Source organism: Blennius ocellaris (assembly GCF_963422515.1).
Source record: "Blennius ocellaris genome assembly, chromosome: 9".
Taxonomy (NCBI): domain Eukaryota; kingdom Metazoa; phylum Chordata; class Actinopteri; order Blenniiformes; family Blenniidae; genus Blennius; species Blennius ocellaris.
Genome location: NC_137658.1, coordinates 8,075,069 through 8,096,843, shown reverse-complemented (window position 1 = coordinate 8,096,843; position 21,775 = coordinate 8,075,069). Strand labels below are relative to the sequence as shown.

The window sequence follows — 21,775 nt, the reverse complement described above, 5'->3', positions numbered from 1 at the left end:
CGTCAAGTACTACTTCACATCCAACATAAGATTCACATTTTTTTTCCACCCTGATAGCAATTATTGCAATATCATATAACCTGGTGGCTCAGACTGGTCTTTTGTACAAATAAGAGTAATTAGCAGGTAAAATAACCATGGAATCATGTGCAATGACCTTTGTGGTGTTGGATTTCAAACAGGACGACCTGAAAGGTTGGAAAAAAGCAACTCTGGGGGAAGATATATATTTATATTTATTTTATACCATAATATTAATTACACACACACGCACACTGCCTGAGAAAGACGGAACAGACACAGTTATTAAGCAGATCTACGCTATACAGTATCTGCTAAACTACACATTTCTTTTTTTACTTTATTAAAATATATATGATTTATTTTTTTTTAAACACTTCATGCCAATTTACCCCCCTTTTTTGAAGTTAGCACCACCTCAACTGTCTGCCTTCTTTCTTCAGGCTTTTTTAAGCGTTTGACAAAAATTCCTCCGCTTCACTGAGCTATGAGACAACATTATCACGACAACGTTAACAGAAATACCGGTAACACTTGAAAAGGGTACATTCACTAACACTGATGATCCTTAATTGAGGTGACAACTTGATATTTATGCTGGAGTACAAAAAGCAAATGATTCACACAAATAAAACTGGCCCTTAGTACTTTAGTACACGTTATTGAACAGCAGTTTTTTTGTATGTATGGTGTGTGTGTGTCTCTCGCTCTTGGTCTGTTCATAATCTTTTTCTAAGAACTTTACTTATTGCTTTTTATTAACATAGAAACAAATAACTCAAAACCCACTCCCACCCCAAGACCAGGAAAAAAAAAGGGGGAAAAGATATGTCTCATATCAGAAATTGTGCAGCAGGATAGCTACTATTAGATATGATATATTACTACTACTACTCTGGAAAAAAAAAAAAGATATTTCATCAGATATCCAATCAACAAAAGCTTTTCAATAACACACAAACAACTTTGGTTTTCAGAATCTCAACATTTAATCAACTTTTTTTTACCTACGAACACAGCAAGTAAAGTAAAAACAAGTAGATACGGTTTTTTTGTGTTCAAATCATAGACAAAAGCTCAAAAGTTAATCTAAAAATACACACAGTACAGTCCATTTGCAAACATAGCTACTATATCTGGGACGTCACATTACTTCACATCACATAGCTGAGCGTGGACCTCATGTAGCTCACTGTAACCGTCGTGGATTCAACAACAAACTAAGACTTACTCATTGTACAACCAGCAGCTTATCACTTTGGTCTTGGTCTCTTTGTTTTGTCTTCTAGGACTCTGTGTCGGCCACCAGGCTCTCGCGTTCTTCCGTCGCACAGCTTTTCGGTGGATTATCCGGTTCCTGTGCGACGACATCGTCGGCTTCCTTCTCCGCTTGGCTGTCTGCCGTCTCAGCAGATTCTTCCTCATCCTTCTGCAGCACCTCTGCCCCTTCGTCGTCTCCTTTCTCCTTCCCCACTTCTTTGCCACTTTTCTCCTTTTCCTTCTCTTCTTTGTCTTTCCTCTCTTTCTCTATTTTGGACAGGCTGTGGCAGAGGGACTGGACGTAGGTGAAAACGCACATGGGGTCTGGGTTGGCGCCCATCATGACCATGTCGTCCACTTCGATCAGGGGGCAGCAGTCGGCCAGGGTCCTGGTGAGAATGGAGGAGAAAAAAAAAATGAGAGGAGAGGAGAAAAAAATATGAGGTGAGGTTTGAGGTGAAAAAAGCAGTAACGCAAGATGTGTTTCATGCAGGCGCCGCAATATCAAAGACAGCCGGTCAAACCAATAAACGATGATTCCAAAAACACAAATTGACTAATGAACCGAGAGGAGAAAACGAATGGGAAGCAACTATAAGTTCATATACTCTGCCGCTTCGAAGGCCAGCGTGAAGTTTTTCTTCCTGTTCTTTGGCTCCAGCGACTTGAAGTCAAACGCCTCTGGGAAGAAACGGTGGATCAGAGCGCAGAACGCCATGCCGTCGGACCAGGAGGAGGAGAAGTTTTCGATGTTGACACTCTGAAACGATCGAGGACGAAAGATGGGAAAAAGCACTACTCGTATTTATTTTTGGCTGTTCCCAAATGGAGAGAATCGATCTCGGGGCAAAGCCGCAGACGGAGAGCCCAACACACCTCGTACTTGCGGGTCTTGCTCCGACACCACTGAAGCATCTTCTGTTTGATCGAAGCTCCTGTCGCTGCAGCAGCAGACGACTTTTGAATTTTGAAGTTGCGAGCTACCGGGGTCCTGGAAATGTCAACAGAATCTTTAAACTGAGATCTTTATGGGCCCGTAATTTGCAGTCGTTGTATTAAACAGTGACTTCTCACACTTTGTGTCTGACGGGGACTCACTCTGGTGCGCCTTGTTGGAACTTTGCCATGATGTCGTTCCTCGCGGCGGCTCTGATCGACCTCGCCGATTGCCTCGGCCTGCCGACAGAGGAGGGAGGACCAGTCTTTCTTTTGGGCTTCCCCTGCTTCTCTGCCTCCTTCGTTTTCCCTTTTGCTTCTGCATCAGCCTCCTTGACTTGTTCGTTCTTCTCCACGCCTCCGGCCTCTTTTCCAGCGACGTCTTTCTTTACCTCGTCCTCACATTTACTGTCCTCTTTGCCTTTCTTTTTATCCTTTGTCTCCTTTTCATCCCCGCCAGATTTTTCTTCCTCTTTCTCCTTGTCTCCTTCCACTTTTCCATTTTCTTTAGTTTCTCCCTCTGGTACTTTTGACTCCTTCACGCCAGCACCAGAAGACGACTTGTCTTTATCTTGTCCGTCCTCTTCGCTATCACTTTGGCGCGGCTTTGACGTCGTCTGGGGTTTGTTCGTTTCACCACTAATGGCCGTCTCTTCTCCCGTGAGTTCCGACATGGCGCTTTCCTCCCCCTTCTCGCCCGCGTCCATTAGCCCTTGACCTTCTCCTGTCGCCACTGGTTCTTTATTTTCCACCTGCTCTGGCTCACCTGTCTGGACAACAACAACAATAAAAGCATTAAAACACATTTTGTGGCGGCAGTGTAATTATATCAATGCACTTTATTTGCATTGCACCCCATATTAAACCCTTTACATCCAGCTGGATGCATCTTCTTTGATGGAAAACGACCTGTTCAGATGCATGAATGACCTCAACATCCTTCTCTTATCTCTAACAGTCGAGTGCTTCACTAAGAGTGAGGCCGCCTCCATACAAAGAGTACTATTATAGACGCTTGTGTCCACAATCTCACTGCCTTATATTAGTCAGCTCTCTCTTCACCACAACAGCTCTGTAAGTCCATTACTGTGTCGCCATTTGGCTTCATGAAATGTGTTTACGGTAACTCTCCAGTTTGACCACGGCTGCGTTCAAGATGTTTCCCTCTGCTTTAAATTAAACGATTTGCTCGCGTTACTGTCAAAGATTTTTTACGAATGCTGGTAGAAAAATGCCTTTCTAATTATATTCAACATGACTATGATCGGTTAGTTACTTCCAGCTGTGATCGAGTGGACAGAGGCTGATAATCCTCTAATTTCAATACTGTCGGTTCCATCGTCCCATCTTTTCCCGTGTGTGCGTCAAAGTGTCTTTTCAGCAAGGCACTGAACTCCACATTGTTCCAATGTTGTGCACGTTGAATAGCAGGTGTCGCCACTGTGTGTGTAAATGAGACGGACGTGAAATACATTAAGACTGCTCAAACAATAAAATGTGCTATACATTCAACAGAGCAGCTGATTTATTGTTTCAGTTGTTAATATCTCAAAAGGAACATTTCTATTACTTTATGTCAGATACTTGGATTCTTTTCTGTGATTAAAAAGTAATCCTGATGGGTAATGATGAGCCTACAATACTTTCTTTGTTCTTGTAAGTGCAGTGCATAAATAAACATTTGATTTGTTCAACACTAGTCATAAACACAAAGAAGATTAAAGGGGAAAAGAGGGAGACTCTAGTGGAAGTTGTTTTGGAATAATTAGGAACACCGTCTTCATTTGATATTATATAAGGACCACTAAATTTAGTGTCTGCACATTACTCAGGGATAACATGGTACTCGTAACATGAGACCTGAAGCTCCCGTCTCGTGTTTTTTTTTTTTTTTTTTAATCATCTTGCATACACTATTTAGACCAGCTAGATGTTGAACTCTCAAATGGAAAATAATGTTGTTTTGGAATTTTTTAGGCCCCAACTACATTGTGGAAATGTGTCATTCTGATATCATAATATAAAACACTTTGTGTGAACATTAAAAGGATTTTTAAACCTTCAATTTCACTATTTCATTTTCTTCCATTCATGATGACGAATGGAAAGGGGAATAACTATCAAGATGTTGGGTTTTTTTTGTTGTTTTTTGTTGTTGTTTTTTAAAGTTGTGTTAAATGTGACGACCTACTGCAGGATCAGTCACACCAGGTCAGACTTTACTGGTGACTCATCAGCAGGAATAGGAAACTCCACAGTCTATGTGTACCATGTGCTTTACTCTGCATGTGTGTGTGTGTGTGTGTGTGTGTGTGTGTGTGTGTGTGTGTGTGTGTGTGTGTGTGTGTGTGTGTGTGTGTGTGTGTGTGTGTGTGTGTGTGTCTGTGTGTGTGTGTGTGTGTGTGTGTGTGTGTGTGTGTGTGTGTCATGCTTCAGCCAGCAGACAGAACAGGTGCAGAACAGCGAATGCTGTCAAAATCACTTCTCCTGCTCCACTTCAAAAGACACGGCACCTGTCACCGCCACAAATACTCGTGCTGCCTTTCCCCAGAATGGAGCATATCGCCAGTCAGTGGGTTATACAAACACGGAAACAGCCAAGCCGAGGAAGATAAGAAAACAAACAAACAAATAAACAAGCAGGCAAACACCTCGTCATTGTTGTTCGTGTCAGTCTGATTGGTCGTCCCGGTCGACTCGGCTGCATCCTGGCTGAGTGTCCCTCCTTCCATGATGTCCAGAAATGTCAACGTGTCCACACTCAAACCAAATTTTCTCCCTGGACCTTCTGATGAACTACTGCTTGTCGGACCCCCTTCAGGAGAGTCTCATTGAGTAAAAGGTGAATCCTCCTTTGCGACACAGCTACCACCAAATGTCTCTCGCTCTCTATCGGGACGGCCCCCCCGTGTTTGTGGACATCCACCGTCAACCCCCCCCCCTTCACCCGACACCCCCACCCACTTCGTTGTGAGGATTCCTACGCTTCTTTATCTGACCTTTTGAACAACACAGGCTCCTGAAATAGAGCCATAGTGGCGTAGGCATGGTCCTTTGGGCCGGACAGCTGCGTCTGCTGTGGAAACCGTGGTTGTGCACACAAAATGCACATGTGGGTTGCTCACACGGGTTTCTTAAAAACATCCCCGCTCACATGTGCAGACACAAGCTATTGGGAGAGTTGAACTTGCAAGTGCTTGGATGTGATGCTTGACGGCCGGAATCAAATCCGGACATGCACACTTCTTTACTGTAGATCACGGGATTGATGCCAGTACTGGAGAAGTATACCAAATATGACACGGGAAGCAATTAAATCAATAACAGAAGGTCTGGCGGGAAGTGGAGGAAGTGCTGGAGTCGTTTTGATGGGGTTGACAAACATGGAGCTCAGGTGTGCAGCTGCTGTTGGTGCTCCAGGCTCCACCCACCACACACCACTTCCAGGGCTCGTTCGGAGCCAGAGCCCGACTTAGCACCGGTTCTAACAAGGGAGGGGAAACAGACTGTAATTAAAAAGTAGATCAAGTCAGTCAATGATTATTCTCGACATTATATTTTGACTTTATCCTCAACGTTTCAGATTTTTGCTCGAAGTGCGTGATTAAAATATAATCGACCTCCTATCACTTGTCTTTTTTTTTTCTTATGCCACCTTGGGAATGACTTTTACTGAGGTGAACTTTCAGATATTAGAGATATTAGAATGAATAATATTCATTGAGTTTGTGCCTTTTTTTTCAAATATGAAAAATAGTCACACTTTCATACTGAATGTGTTTGTGTTTTAAAAAAAAAAGATCCGTTTCATTTATTTTTCACTTGTTTTTAGGATAAATGTTGGACTTTCTTTGCATTTTCCTCATTTTCATGTTCATATCTGTGTGATTGTGTTGCCTCCGCCCAAGTACTCCTACAACATAAAGTAGGAATATAGTGACACAAGTAAAGCCTCTCAACTTGCAGTGCTCATTGCATCTATCTACTCATTCAGCACAAAACAGATGGCTTTAAAAATAAAGGTCTATCATTATCTCCTCCTCCCCTCTGTGTCATGGGGACTATAAATATGCCAGCACCTTCTTGTGTATCCCTCCGACTCCCCTCGTCGTCCAATCACTGAAGCACAACTGTGCACACGCAGCGCCTCAGATATTTTTCCTGACCAGAAGACTTGATGCAACACAAGTGACTAAAACAAAGGAGCAGTCTGAATGTTGTTAAGTGTATTGAATTAAAATACTAAATCTGCCATATAATTATGGTTGCAGGTCATTTAGAAAGAAACAGTCTTGAAACAGCCTCCAGTCATAGTCTTTCTGTTGAAAGAGATATTTTTCATGTTCTATGGAGAGAGATAAAAAAAAAAATCAAGTCATCTAAGTTCATGTAGTTTGATAACATTACTTCTTACATTTATGGGGACCAATGTATTTGAAGAGTTGGCATTTCATTCACCATTTTCAGTTCTCTCAATGTACAACGGTCTAAATCATTTGTTAATTGCATGTAGAATTTTGAAATGAAAGCATACAGAAATGTGTGTCACGGTCTTCCTGTACTAGAAATGTGATAAAAACATGTATATTATTAAATTCCTTACACTTACCATGGCTTGTGTTAACTCCGAACGCAGAAATGAATCCAGAATAATTCAACCCTTTGAAAAGGCTTTGAAAACCTTTGAAAACCCTTTGAAAAACATTAATTTCCAATTAATGTAATTGGAAATTGACATTTTGAAGATTAGGATATTGTTGAAGGATATTTCAAGACTTACTATTTCCCTTTCCTGACGTTTCATTGTCAGTTTCCACTGTTCATACCATATTAAAATCTGTAAAAGGAGTTTTTTCTGTTCCATAGCTCATTTCATTGGTCGTTTTTGTAAATAGTTTTCCACATCTTAAATAAACTTGTCACCAATCACCGTAAAATGATCAACAACAAAAAAAAAGATTAACTGGACACATTGGTTGTGGAAGAATACAAATTGTTAAAAGTAGACGCAAAATAAAAGATGAATGCTTTTTAAAAATAATAATAACTTAAAGCTCCTCCAACCCAGTTACTAAATTCCTGATACTCCTAATTTGAACAGTATTTTACGTCTTTGTGAAGGTAAATCTTATTTATAAGGTGAAGGAAATTACTGAACCAGTCTGAGGCATTTTTTATTTTATTTCCGCTAAACAATGCAGATACACTATACTGCCACATGATGTCGCCAACAGTCCGTACAGAAACTATCCTTCCTCAGAAAAGCCAGTAAATACATTTTTCATCCACAAATTTTTTCAAACCTTGTCTGTGCCTTTTACATTTAACTCCTCGTTTCGAGCTTTCATAATAATGAATTCATTTGAACAAATATTCAAATAGCAAAATACATAATCAAATAAATGAATTGCGGGGGGGGGGGGGGGTGTTAAGTATAGGGTTGAACAGATAAATACCAAAATGATCACAAAAAAATGTATATCAAAAATAAAGAATAAATAAAAATATAAAACCCTAAAAGGTTTTCGAGCTTGGTTGATTTTTCTTCTTAAGGGGCATTTGGACCTGGAGGAGACAGACGTGTGTTTGTTATCAGGGAGGGGGGGGAATTGTGTGTGTGTGTGTGTGTGTGTGTGTGTGTGTGTGTGTGTGTGTGTGTGTGTGTGTGTGTGTGTGTGTGTGTGTGTGCTCAACTGGCTCCTGCAGGTCCTTATGTCTTATAGCCACTGGACGGACAATGTATGGATTCTATGGATGATGGGAGCACAGTAGGAGAGCACAACATCAAGTAAGCGCATACCCTGTCACGCAAAGGCACCCTGAAAGTAAAGGAGAAGCTTTCTGTCACACGACTGATAATGCAGGTTACAGTTCAGTGTGAGCAGCAGTCACTGAGTTGGCCACAGCATCAAGACCTGCTCACACTGTACCAGGCAGCACTCACACTCTAGTCTGTAAAAGAGGAGTGATTTTTAACATCTATTCTCAACATCGCGCCGCATCAATCAGATTCCTTTGCAGTCCTGCTGTTTTCTGACTCAATATGATGTTTGCAGGAACTGATTTGATAGCTTAAACGACCTTTATTATTATTATTATTATTATTATTATTATTATTATTATTATTATTATTGCTAGTAGTAGTAGTAGTAATGGCCAAACAGTATTGTAGTAGTTCACTCTGTTGTCTCACAACATAAATATTCCCGGTAGTTTTGGGACCTTTCTTTGTGGAGTTTGCATATTCTTTCCGTGGGTGTTTGAACGTTGCCTGGGAGCTTTTTTATGAATTAGTTTGATCCTTCAGCTTATTCATGTGTGCAGAATTATTCGGCAAGTTGTATTTTTGATGATTAATTGTATTTCCTAGCAACTACAAGCAGTCTCTGTAACTCCAAAATGTTAATAAAGCTCAAACCTAACTACTTAAAAAAAAAAGAAATCAATTTTGTTTTTCTAAAGAGAATATGTCAGCGTAATCAATTATCTGGCAAATATTGAGGGCACAGAATTATTAAATGAAAAACTAACATTTTCCCATTGAACTTGTTCATTTTTGACTGTTAAATAACTGAAAGTGTCAAAATAAACATTTCTAACATTCCAACACACACACACACACACACACACAAAAACAATCACTGACTACTATGGTCCATGTCTTTTCAATAACCGTCACAAGCCTTCCACCCATGGACTTTGTTAATTTCTTTATCTGTTCAGCAGTCAACTTTTTGTGCAGCAACAAGCAAAACCTCCAGACACTGTTGAGAGAGTTGGACTGTTTTTCTTTATGGTAAATCTCCCGTTTTAGAAGTTCTCAATAGGATTTACTGTAAATCAGGTGCGGAAGGGCGCTATGTTATCTTTCTGTCATATTTAAGGTATGTACTGGCTTTCCATAATTTGATGCATGTGATGCGGCATCGTCCTGCATATAAATAATGGTCTTCTCGAAAGATTCTGGCTTTGTTTTTCTCTACCACTTCTTGAAGAAACCATCCTCTTAAAACTAGCAGTAGTTAGTAGTTTGAAATGAGAAAATATGCATAAAAAAGAATGGTCAGAATACTCATTGCGTAATAACTCTACACACAGTGAACTGATTTGGTCACAGGGTCATGGGGTGCTACGGGCAGTCCTTACTGACTATGGGCGAAGGAATCTGTCTTAAAACAGTGTTCAAGAACATGTGCATGTGTATATTGCAACATGTTTAAGTCGCTGCTGTCGTTCCTCCTCCTCATACAGGGGACTTCTGCGTCCTCCAGTATCAGTGATGGGGACAAAATCCACTGCACTCTTACTGTGTAAACACAGGTTCCAAAGTTCATCTGACGATAGAGGCCTCAGCAGCCTGTAAAAAATGCAAATTAAGTGAACAATCTTTCAAATGTACAGGCCTTGTGGTAGAACTTTTTTTTTTATTTGTCTTTTCATGGCCTCTTGTGTCGAGAACCTGAGGAACACGCACCTAAATTATAACATTTACTCAACAGAGGCTGCTTATGTCCTATAACTTCAATGAGCTTTTGAGTGCAGATGGAAAACATAAGCCTCCGTGAGGAGCGGGTTATGTTGTTTCCAAACTCAGTTTAATTTAAAATGCAGTATATCTCAGGCTGGTGAAGAGCTTTAAGGTCACTTTGTGTCATTGCAGCTCATCACACGGCGTGAAGCTGTACGACACCAACAGCATTATGTCAAGGCCTTCGTCACCACCTGACTTGAAGCATCATGTGCCGCATTCAATTCAAACAAAAAGAGGAAGTAGTGAGTGTGATGGAGAAAGAGTCCCGTGGCTGGTCTCTTTTAGGATTTTTTTTCTTTTTCTTTTCCAAACAAAGATGTATGACTACTTAACTCTTCCCGAAAGTTGCTGATGCCAGCACTTTTACTCTTGGCATAAATGGAGAGAGAGTTGTGGGCTGATTACACAATCAGAAAACATGTGATCCAGTCGATTTATATAGATTTTTTTTTTCCCTTTCAGGAAATCAAACAGCAAGAATGATGAAACTCTTGCAACATTTAAAGGATGTGGGGTGGAAAATGTCTACTAACGTGTTGTTAATACCAGCAGTTCCACCAAATATTGGGCTCTCAAAGATACGTTTACACTTTATGGGGTGGTTTAATCACAGACATCGCTATGTTATATTTACACTTACTGCGGTGAATAACATCCTGCATTGATATTACTGCCACCTGCACAATAGCTGCTCCTTCTGTATTTTCTTTCTTATTGCGTTGCTGTAACAGCATCAAATTTCATGATGTCTGGCTAATTTAAAGCTTGAGGTGAGTATTTAAGTTTAATCCAGTGTAACAACACTACTCTCCGTCCATTGCAGGATTTATTAAATAGACATTTGTGCGAGACGGGGGAAAGTGTATTTTTGGAGTCTAGTGCCACAAAGATCAAATCAATCTTCTGTAGAAAGGTGAAATAATGCCAGTATTGTTGTTCCATCTATAATGACTCTGGATTGTGATCAGAAAGAAGTCATGGGTTGGTGTTTTCAGGTCATAGCTTCACATTCCTACACATATGTAGTGTGATGACGGTGTTAATAGTGGGTCAGTGGTTTCAGGAAGTGTTTGAGGCTTGCGTGCCTCTGCAGTCTGCTTGCGGGGTGTCTTGTGACGACGACGATGCTCGCAGATTTCCATAGGTCCACATCTCGTATGAGTTGGATTATTGTTAGCCCTCCTCCGGTGACTAACATCTCGGCCCTTGGCGACGTCCAACCTTCAACCTCCATCGTCTTGTGGACACTAGAAACTCACAAAGGCAACGTTTCAAGACATTACGAGGCTCCACGACAAAAGGCCTCTTTGGCTGGCATCAGCGCACAACATCAACATGGAGTAAAATCATGAGTTATTTCTGTTTTCCATCATGGGACAGATTCAGTTCACTGATAGTTAATCCCAGGCCTATAGTTCATATCATCCCATGACTTTAAAACTATGTTTCATTCTCGTGAGATGCGCGTAGCCATGAGGAAGTGGAGCATCCTTCTACGACACGTCAATGAACGATAACGTCAGATCAATGATGTTTTGTCATGTAGGACTCAAAATAAAAAGTTGTTTTCTTTCATTTCTCCATGATCTTTTGGCAAACCCTCCCATGCATCCACATCTGGAATATGTCTTTGTAGTTTCTGTGGCCTCAACTAAAGGAATGCTTGACTGTTTATTGTCTGCAGCCGGTAGTTCACCGTTGAGGAGGTTTTTCTCTCTGCTGCAGAGCAGCAGTGATTGAGAAAGGAAAACACTGAGGAGGGGAAAGAAGGAGGGCACAGAAGAGGAAGGAAGTGTTTGTCTATATAAAGCTGCAGCGCTGGAGCGCACAGGTTGTGGTTTGTGGGAGCAGTTTGGAGGGATCATCACAGGCTGGACTGTGAGTATGAGTTTGTAAGCGTGGAGTTTGTTTTTTTGTGAGAACGCAGGGAGGTTATTTTGATTTTATTTATTTATTTTTTTTTTCTGCGTTCTGTCCAACGTCCATGTCTTTTTGGAAGTGGAGTGACCTGTTGAACTAGATTTGATGAAGATGTTTTGAGCCCTCATTGAGTTGCAGCTGGTACCTCCCAACATCATGACTTCTCATTTCAGTCTGATGTGACATGAGTGATTAATTCTCTCAAAAGTGACTGAATTCATTTTACAAGCGCGGGTATCAGAGGTACCAAAGAGCCAATCGAATTTGTCATTCCTTTTGCTTTTTTTTCCTGGCAGGTACAGGCACACAGTGTGTGTGTGTGTGTGTGTGTGGGTTTGACTCTTTGTCTACAGAGTGTTTGTGAATTTTCTGTTTGCGTGTGAGTGTCCGTGCCCGCGACCATGTCGGTGAAGCGCTACCTCACCTTTGCCACGGGCCTGCTGGAGTGCCTGGGCTTTGCTGGAGCCGTCTTCGGGTGGGCGTCGCTTGTCTTTGTGCTCAAAGAGGACGGGTACTTCAGCTCACTGTGTGTCAACACCACCGGGGTCAACGCAACACACACCTTAGGTCAGTTTTATGACTCTAAGCTGCAGAAAGTCCATCACTGGTGTGTCCGTCACTCTTAGCCTGAAAACTACTGAACAAATGAAGATATTTAAATCTAAATAAAAGACATCTCGTACTTGTGGTAGACCTATTTCTCTACTCCGGCTCTGCTTTTTGGTGTTTGCAGACTGCAGCAGACAAGATGAGCAATTCTCGCTCATTTTCACCATCGCCTCATTTATGAATAACTTCATGACGATGCCCAACGGTTTCCTCTTCGACCGGTACGGCACTACAATGGCTCGTCTCTTTGGCATGTAAGTCCAACACCCCAATTCATTAAATTTATTTTTTTTAATTAAGTTTTAATCCCTGTCAAAACTTTATGACGATCAGCACATCAAATGTGTGGAGGATTTCAAATCCAACACTTTTTTACATTTGACCATTTTTTTTTCTGCAAACTTATGAAAATCTTCGGGAAGCTTAAATTTACTTATCATACTGGAATTTGAATGATTATTGATATAATAATTTACTCAAAGAATCAATCATTACCGTACATCACACTTTTTTTCTTTAGCAAAACAAACAGATTTCAAACAGGTGTTGTTTGAAAAACTGTTGTGTACGGTAAGTGTTTCCATACTGTTAAATTATATTGAGAAAAAAAATGGTATTGACACAATTTCTGCGTGTCATAATAAAAAAAGGACATACTAAATTAAGAGCATCAGGAAGTTGTTTATCGATTATTAAACCATAATAAAAGGTACAACATGAACTTTACCTAATGATTGTGATCAATACGCACCATAACGGGAGACATGGATCCTCCATCCTTCAGCCTTGATCTAAATCTAAATATGTTATTTCTTTCATGTGTAATGCAGGGAGAAAGATTAGTTTAACCACTTTGGGGCCTCTGAGCTAATATTTGTTATATCTGTGGCTCTATGATTTTCATCTCCAAAGAAATGTGTTTATTTACAGTAACAGCTGTGATGTTGGGGTGGGGTGTTAACCTGCAGAGGTCAGACATATTTGGGAGGTTTTCGGCTTAGTAAGCCATAAATGAGGATGTCCATATATGCGTTCTCTTCTTTTCTCTGGTAATATGTGCAGCACCATGAAATCTATATGAGATAATACACTATTTTTTAACTTGAGGTGCAAAACGATGCATTTTCATGAATCATAACAAGTGTTATATTTCAACATAATGCATTTTTACTGTGTTCCAACCGTATGTCATAAAATCTTTCTCACTTATACAACCTTTCTCACAAACTCAAGTTTATCTCATGAATATAACAAGGAGACTGAATAATTTACCCCAAAATTTTACAATCCAGCAGGACAGAGGTTTTCTTAGAGGAATAGTTTTGTTTTGTTTTCTGAGGGGATGTCAGCTACTAATCAAAACATTTCATTCAGTTATAATTGAAAAAGCTTAATCCACTGGAACATTTGGTCATCAGGTCAATACAGGTCATTTCCAGCAGGGAAATATGCCATACTACCATCTACACCCTCTTTGAAGGTACAACAATAACAGTAATTTTACCTCACACAGCAGGGCACTGACTGGTCAACGACCACTCCCTGTCTTTAAACATAGTTCAGATCCAACTAATGTATTACATCAACAAAAGCCACAAACATAATTAGCAGCAGATGCAGCTCCCACAGTCCGACAGGTAAAAGACTTATTTTGTGAACTATTTCAATGCAGCTCCAAGTTGGAAAACATGATATATGACACGATTAATATATTCCTTGAACATTGCATATGATTAAACTGCTATATTTTTGTATGTTTAGGTTTGTTATTGATCATGTCCACAACATTATTTAATTAATTTCAGAAGATCTCATGCAACATTGACAGAATCATGTAACAGAAATAGAATTAAGTGCATCAGTTTTATCTGTGTCACATACTGCATAGCCATTGCAGGTAACACGATAACATTCATAAAGCATGTTTATGTTGGCTTTAGTGTCCGAGATATGACTGAGTTTTGATGCTTTTTGAGCATGTGATCCATCCAGTTTATCCATGTTTTTACAAAATAAATGAGATATCTCGTTCTCCCAAGGAAGCTACAACACTGTTGTATGTGTATAGTCAAATGCAGCCAAATGATGCAGCAAACAAACAAGAGGGGGGATTAAAGTAACCTACCTACTTTATCTGTGACGTGTCCCCACAGCTGCTTAATTTGTTGAAACATTTTTAAACTTTGCCAGACTGGCAGTAAAAGGTGCTGCATTAAAGGTGACAATAAACGCAACTACATGTGCAACATCGTTTTGAAACTCAATAACGCTGAATCCATTATAAACTGAGATAGTCTCATTTTCAAAACCCACTCTAAAAAGTGTGAATTGCCACTTTAAGTAAGGCATTACTTTTACCTCGGAGGGAACAGATGTGGGAACAAGCATCTACATACCAATCTGGAAATGTTTTCTAAAAATAATTGTGGAACAAAAGTTTGATCAAATTTTGAACTGTGGGGTAAGTTCCCACTGGAGAGAGAAATGTGAATACATATCTAGGTCAGGATCATTACTCACTAGCGGGTGGAGGAATGTCAGTAAAAAAAAAAAAAGAAGTTTGAGCTTTTTCTTCTACAGATGTTCAGACTTCATGACTAAGCCATCCTCCCTCTCTCCTCAGAGTTAATATATTATAACACCACATACACACTCTACCTGTCTAGTTTGTCTAAATCCACAATAACAAACTGGCACTAAGGACATCCATATGTTTCCAATAAAAAAGGGTGGATGGAAAATAAAGAGCCAAGGAATATGAATAGTTGGCAAGTGAAGTTCGAGATGCTTAAGAAAAGCCAAGAGAGGAAATTAAAGTCGGCCAGAAGTTCTCCAAACAAAACGAGACACCAATCTGGAGATTAGCAAGTCTTTAATGTGATTCCACTCTATTAAGACTCACATTTTTCTTCTAATTATTTAAATATACAGAGAGAGAGAGATGTCTACATAACTTGATTATTCAATTTGATTTGATACAGTTTCAAATTCAAGAAAATTAGATTTTTCAGCTGTGATGAGTTTTCTGTTGTTTTGTGCCCCTTTCAACACTTTTCTTCCCGACCAACAGATTTCTTTACACAATGGGTACCTTGATGGTGGCCTTCTCAAGTTCAGGTGAATAAACAATTAATCCCTTCAAATCTTTTTAGACTTTTGCTGTCTCTAAGTTTTACAAGATGAACGTGTTCCCCCCTCAGCTATTCCAAACCTGCTCTTCCCAGCCCTTTGCTCCTTGGCTATGGGGGGCATTTTCCTCCTCATCACCAACATGCAGGTAATAACTCATATACTCCTCAAAATAGGAGCATACAGCTGGTATAAGAACCAGAAGCAATCTTATTAAACACCGATTAGAGTTGAAATACATCATATAAACATTTATGTTTCATACAAAAACAGTAAAAATACATTTTAATGCCTGTTTGTTTTAACTAATTGAAATGTTTTATTTTCTTTTTCCCTGAAGGTTGGGAATTTATTTGGCTCACGTCGATCCACCATCATCACCCTTTATAACGGCGCCTTTGATTCTTCCTCAGCCCTCTTCCTCATCATCAAGGTGACTCTCGCACACACATATTTGCACGTTTATAAAACTGACAGGATCTATTGATCGCATGTCGTCTATTAATGATTGCCCCACTCCCCGTGCAGCTGGTACACGAGTCTGGTGTCTCTCTTCGCGCCGCCTTCCTCTTTCTGTCTGCCTGCAGCGTCATTCATGTGCTCAGGACCTTCTTCTTGCTGCCAAGGAAATTCATACCTTACCCACTGCCTGATCGCTACACCTACGGGTAAGGATCACCAACAGACAATGAACACGCAACTGTTGAAAACTTTAAGGTATTATTTCATTCTGACAGGCAATTCATATTCGCCTTAAAAATCACCAGTTTACTTATATTAACATCATTTTACACTCAAGAACTGTGTGGCAAAAAAAATTGAAAAACAAACAAACAAACCAATATCCCTACAGGCACAGGGAGAAAATGTAAATTCAACACAGAAAGGATTAATTCCTGCACAGGTTCAGGCCAATAACCTTCCGGTTGCTGAGCAACAATTAATACTAAGAAAGTGGCTTTATAAATACTAATGGAAATAAGAATAATTTGATGGAACTGTTTAATCCTCAATAGAAATTAACTATTTAAACATACAGACATGAGAATTAATGTCCTTCAAACATGAATCCATCTGTCATCTAATCCCTCGTGTCCTGAGACGACTATGTTCTTAACTAAGTTGAATAATATCTCCATAAAGTCTCCCTTCATATCCTGTTCTGATTATTGAGCTTGGATTTCAAAAAGCTAATTTATAAAGTAGATACGTACAAACCCAGAAAGTAATTCCCTGGGTCTTGGCGGTGTCTGCCTGACCTCACTGTGATCTTTAACCGTCAGAATAAACTGCAGTAAATCAGAGGCTCTGAGCTCGGGGGTGTCAGCGAACGATAACGCACAGCCGGCAATCGAGGAAACACCCCTCAACAAGGACGCAGAAGTGAAACAAGGTTTGTGCTTTCATACATGCAATATGAGAGTTTAGGGGGGGGGGTTAGTTTCACACATTTTTTTTTTTGTCATTGTATAATATTTACTCTCCTGGCTTTTTTTCTTGTCCCTGTCTTCGTCTCCCCCAGAGAAAAGTTTCCGCGAGTGTTTGCTCTCCAGGTTCTTTGCGTTTCACCTGCTTTGGTTGTCGGTGATGCAGCTCAGGCATTACCTGTTCATCGGCACCCTCAACCCCATGCTGCTGAGGCTGACCGGCGGCGAGGCCTCACTGGGTAAACAGGCAGAGAGCATGCTTTGCAAACACTTCTCTTGTCAGGGGAAACTTTAACCATCCTCCCCATTAGCAAGGCCAGCTCAACAAACACTCACCGCGTTTATTCCTGCACCTCCCCTGTCTTCTTAAGTAAAACGAGCATTTAACATCAACCAGCTGCTTGTAAAAGCAGCAAATAGTAAAATAAGATAATCTAAAACAAAAGGCTTTGTTTCTCTATTAACTCTGTTTGACCACTTTGTGGTTGCAGTGAGTCAGTACATCAATGCCTTTGCCGTCACCCAGCTGTGTGGAGTGCTGTGCGCTCCCTGGAACGGCCTCATCATGGACCGACTCAAGGGCAAACCTCGAGCTGCAGGTAACATGAATCACATTCGTAAATCTCAATGAGGTCACGGCAATGGCGTTTGAAGTCAAAGAAAAGCAATTGTAACCCTTCATTTAAGTTTTTAGCTATTGATTTTCTTTTCGCTTGTTTCTGGAGGAACGAGATAGTTGTTTTGATTTTCTGCACGGCTTCATATGTGTGTGTGTGTGTGTTTGCAGGAGAAACAGAACAGGAGGCGGACTTGCGGGCCTCGGTGCTTTCCCTCTTCCTGACGGCGCTGCAGTGTGTCCTGTTCTCCCTTTGTGCCTCCACCCCCTACCTGCCCCTGCAGTACCTCACCTTCATCCTGCAGGTGCTCAACCGCTCCTTCCTCTACGGCGGGAATGCGGCCTTCATCAGTTTGGCGTGAGTATCAAACTTAAGAGAATGCAACTTGATCACTATTTTGTGATATTCTGATCGAATTCTTTCTGATTGAACCGTTTTATTGTCCGGTTTACATGAACACTGCGATCAGATTGACGTGCAGGTTTATATGCATCAAGAATATCTTCCACATCAACCAGTTGACCTTTTCCCACAATGTTTGACCTGTGCACGTGATCCCACGTCCAACTTTACCGTGAAACTGTACCAGAACTGAAGATGGATTCGTTGGCAAGACTAATCAAGCTTGTAATAATTGTAATCAGCACTTTTACAATACAGATTACTTTAGGTCCATGTAAACACGGCTTGAACTACAGTGCCAACTACAGAGGTTTGATATTTCGGGACAGGTTTCATAAAGATATGAACTCATATTGGGTTTTAAGTTTGGTCATGCGAATGCGCATCAGTCAGAATACACCATGACATCACAGCTGCCTTGTAAACTAGTAGGAGCCAATTAAAATAGAAACTAATTCTTGAACTAAATGCATTCCTAAGAGGTATTTCAAATGAATGCATTGTGTTTTTATTATAATGGCCCTAACTTCCTCATCACTTCATCTCTTTTGCTGTATCCAGGTTCCCTTCCTGCCACTTTGGGAAGCTCTATGGTATGGTCATGGGGCTGTCAGCAGTGTTTTCCTTACTGCAGTATCCCTGCTTCGCTCTGGTGAAAGACGGGTTGAACGGAGATCCTTTATATGTGAGTACACGTCACCCGCTGCTCACGCCGTGGTCCTCCATGTCACGCCCTCACTCCGATTCCTCGTCGTCCTCCTTGTGTCTGCAGGTGAACGTCGGCCTGACGCTGCTCAGTCTGCTGGCCTTCATCCATCCCGTCTCTGTCTACCTGCACTGTCGCCGGACTTCCAGAAACAAAGCCGTCACTGCTTCCACATGAAGTCTGTAACGTGAAAAGGATGAACTTGTGCACTGAATTCACCATCAGTCACACCGTCACCTCTTTAGGTTATGCTCCCGGGCGCAAGGTTAAAGTTCTTTCTTAGCTACTGCTAATCCAATCCAGATTTGTGCAATGGAAAGGAAGTCACACATGGTTAAAGAGAATCGTCAGCCTGAAATCTTCCCTGCAGCTGACCGCCACTCTGGCTCATCATCAGCTCTCAGCTCCTCTTCCTCCGTTAAAGAAATGCCCCTGTGCCTGAGATCCAGTGACTCATCACCCACTTGGAGGATATTCCTCCTCCTCAGCTTGAAAATCTAGTCTGGCAGGATTCAGCTCAACCCGAGAGCATATAATACTCTTGCTTATCTCTGTGTCCGTCCTGCCACTTCCCTCAGCAGCGGAATCATCCGTAAATGTGTCATTTCCTCATTTACATGTTCAAGTCATCCCGGAGCCAACACATGACGTGTTTTGCTCTTGGGCGTTTCTCGTTCACCGCACAGTCCCCTTTAGGTCATTTTGATGATGGTTCTCTGTTTTTGGTGCACGTGTTGAACTTTTGAGATCCCAATGGAGTTGTCATGAGAGTCTTCTCTTGAACGCCTTCGTCTCGGTGAGCTCTTCAGGTTTTTCTTCATCACACAAAAGATTTTGTGATAATAACAAACACTTCACACTTTCAGTGTGAAAATGTGCTTTAAATCATGTTCATGTTGCCAAATCAACTACCTCTACCTTTTTCCAATTCATTTTTTTTTTAATTATTATTTATGATGATATCTTTTATTTCCATAGTTACATCAGCATTCTTTATAACAGCACAAGTGTCAACTCTCAGCTTCAAATAAACATGTGTTGCTTTAGACCCAAGAAACATTTTGTCTTGAAAGAGGAATTGAGATTTATTTCAACAAATGCTGGTTGGATAAAAAAAAAAAGAGGAAATCAAATGAAAAATCCATAGTAGTCGAGAGTAAAACAATATTAGTTTTGCTGAAGCATAAACTTTGCAACAAAATATTTCAAGTATAATTAAGACAGTTAAATGTATTGCTGTAATGCAGAATATATCAAATGCAGCGCTATTTGAAAAAAGCCATTTATTGCTCATGATTCTGTGTAATCTTTTACGATGAATAATTCAGCAGATGACCTGCACACACAAAAAGGAGGGCAAATTGCTAAAACGTAAGATCTGGACGGAATTATCCCTGGTCTGACGTTGCAAACTGAGGTCACACAGTATAAACATACTACCTGCTAAACTGAATAATAATATGAATTTAAAACTATCTATGTATACATCATTATGATGTGTTCACTGTATGATCTTTTTTTACTTGTGTCATCTGCTTTAATTGTAAGCTGCATTAACGATGATGTATGATATGTACCCTGCAGTCTATTGATGAACATATCCATCCAATGTTGCTCTTTGTATGACGTGTAATCGTGATTACATTTAAACTTCTGGCATCATTTTGGGATGTATTCTTACCAACTTCTCAGTGGAGCCTTTCTGTCAGTCCTGATATATGTGTGTCACTGTTCAATAGGAGTGAAGCAGAGGAAACACGCCTCTGCCCTCTGCTGGATCTGAACATGACCGGTCAGATACCAACTTTTACATCCAACGCAGTCTCAAGTGCCCTTTCGAGTCATGAGGGTGTTTAAATGTACTGTAACATAACTATAATGCGATAAATCATGAAGGGAATTCATTTTTTATATTTGAGAACAGTTGGTTTGTGTTACTGAGCACTGAAAAATAAATGAATGCTTGTTTATGTGCAGTTAATCCACAGTGCTCAACCAAATGTAATTTTGCTTTTGATATTAACGACACCAGTTTGTTTGTTTTTTTTTTTAAAGGGAAGAGATGATGCTGCACTTCTGTGGGAACGTCAAACTATCTTTTGTTAGTTTTCACCCTACTGTGATGCAGTGAAATTCAGATTTCTGTTTGCCGGTGGTACAGAAAGTGAAACAATAGATACATGATGTGTGCTCAGATAGTGTGTATTTTATATACATGCCGTTAACTGTAATGAAAATGCCAATAAAGTGCCATTTAAAAAACTTAGCTACAACCGTGTTTTTCAACGAGTCCTCGGAATCCCCTGAACGTTGAATTAATTTATCAAGAGGTATGAAGTGTAGTGTACAAAAATTGTTTAGCATTTTAACCAGCCATTATATCACCAGCAGAAGGTAAAGGAGGAGGACTTTGCTTGTGAATTAATACCATCCTCCCAAATAATGTCCAAATAATGATAAAGGTTATGTGGAACTTGCACATTGTTGTCTCACAGGAAGAAAACCCAGGTTTGATTCCAGACTAACTTTTATTCATGTCAAGAGGTTTGGAAGTTGTGATCAGTTTTGTTCATCAACAACATTCTCATCAGTAGCTTCTCTTTATGATTCTTTAATTCAGCAGCAAATGCGAACAGATGTGTGTGGGTGTGTGTGGTTGTCCAAAAGAAACAAACCAATTTATCGAGTATCACTTACGGTTCAGCAACACTGTACATGAGAGTATTTACTGAATGTGCCACAATGCAAGGTGTGCTTTGCGGTACCGCAGCATTTCTCTTGCAAAGGTGCAAGTTGAACTGAAATATGCACAAACTTCAAGTTTTAAATCGTAAAAGATAAGTTACACTTTGATATAACAGTGTACATAGTTTGATTACTCATGAATGCACTCGTGGCGCATTCATGAGCAACGAGCAGGTTTTAAAGGTGTCACTTCACCATTTCAGGTTCGCGATGTCTGCTTTAACTCAACATGGCAGCGACAAAGTTTTTGTGAAATTGAAGACATACTTGTCCCGCCCACAAATAACATTTTGATCGTAAATTTTGCTTTTACTCATCGGCAAAAATCCACCCGCCAATTCAGTGAATCAGATTTGCCATTTGAAACTGCAAAGCGTTATGGCAGCAGTTATAAGGTATGCAAATATTTTAACAACAGGAAACAGCAAAGGAGCAGAGAGATGTGCATAAATGCACCTCCTGCACTTCATTT

At 40.4% G+C, this 21,775-nt stretch overlaps 2 protein-coding genes across 2 annotated transcripts; one reads left to right on the top strand and one right to left on the bottom strand.

The window, feature by feature from the left end:
- Positions 1–331: 331 nt before the first annotated feature.
- On the bottom strand, positions 332–5,110 carry smtnl1 (smoothelin-like 1). Its single transcript, XM_080502352.1, has 5 exons — positions 4,869–5,110; positions 2,380–2,987; positions 2,158–2,272; positions 1,890–2,041; positions 332–1,670 (listed from the first exon to the last, which is right to left on the bottom strand). The coding sequence occupies exons 1-5, from the start codon at positions 4,947–4,949 to the stop codon at positions 1,307–1,309; spliced, it is 1,320 nt and encodes a 439-aa protein (XP_080358478.1). The 5' UTR covers positions 4,950–5,110; the 3' UTR covers positions 332–1,306.
- Positions 5,111–11,606: 6,496 nt separating this feature from the next.
- slc43a3b (solute carrier family 43 member 3b) lies at positions 11,607–20,736 on the top strand. The gene is made up of 13 exons (XM_080501966.1): positions 11,607–11,626; positions 11,965–12,235; positions 12,402–12,531; positions 15,348–15,394; positions 15,478–15,554; positions 15,747–15,839; positions 15,935–16,074; positions 16,690–16,799; positions 16,929–17,072; positions 17,325–17,432; positions 17,621–17,807; positions 18,414–18,537; positions 18,625–20,736. The coding sequence occupies exons 2-13, from the start codon at positions 12,070–12,072 to the stop codon at positions 18,733–18,735; spliced, it is 1,437 nt and encodes a 478-aa protein (XP_080358092.1). The 5' UTR covers positions 11,607–11,626; positions 11,965–12,069; the 3' UTR covers positions 18,736–20,736.
- The last annotated feature ends 1,039 nt before the right edge of the window (positions 20,737–21,775 follow it).

Coding starts and splice junctions, on each gene's coding strand:
- smtnl1 (XM_080502352.1), bottom strand. CDS start 4,949: ATGGAAGGAGGGACACTCAGCCAGGATGCAGCCGAGTCGACCGGGACG. Junction 2,988..4,868: donor ACACGAACAACAATGACGAG/GTGTTTGCCTGC, acceptor GTTGTTGTCCAG/ACAGGTGAGCCAGAGCAGGT. Junction 1,671..1,889: donor CTGGCCTTCGAAGCGGCAGA/GTATATGAACTT, acceptor CATTCTCACCAG/GACCCTGGCCGACTGCTGCC.
- slc43a3b (XM_080501966.1), top strand. CDS start 12,070: ATGTCGGTGAAGCGCTACCTCACCTTTGCCACGGGCCTGCTGGAGTGC. Junction 17,808..18,413: donor GCGGCCTTCATCAGTTTGGC/GTGAGTATCAAA, acceptor TGCTGTATCCAG/GTTCCCTTCCTGCCACTTTG. Junction 18,538..18,624: donor TGAACGGAGATCCTTTATAT/GTGAGTACACGT, acceptor TTGTGTCTGCAG/GTGAACGTCGGCCTGACGCT.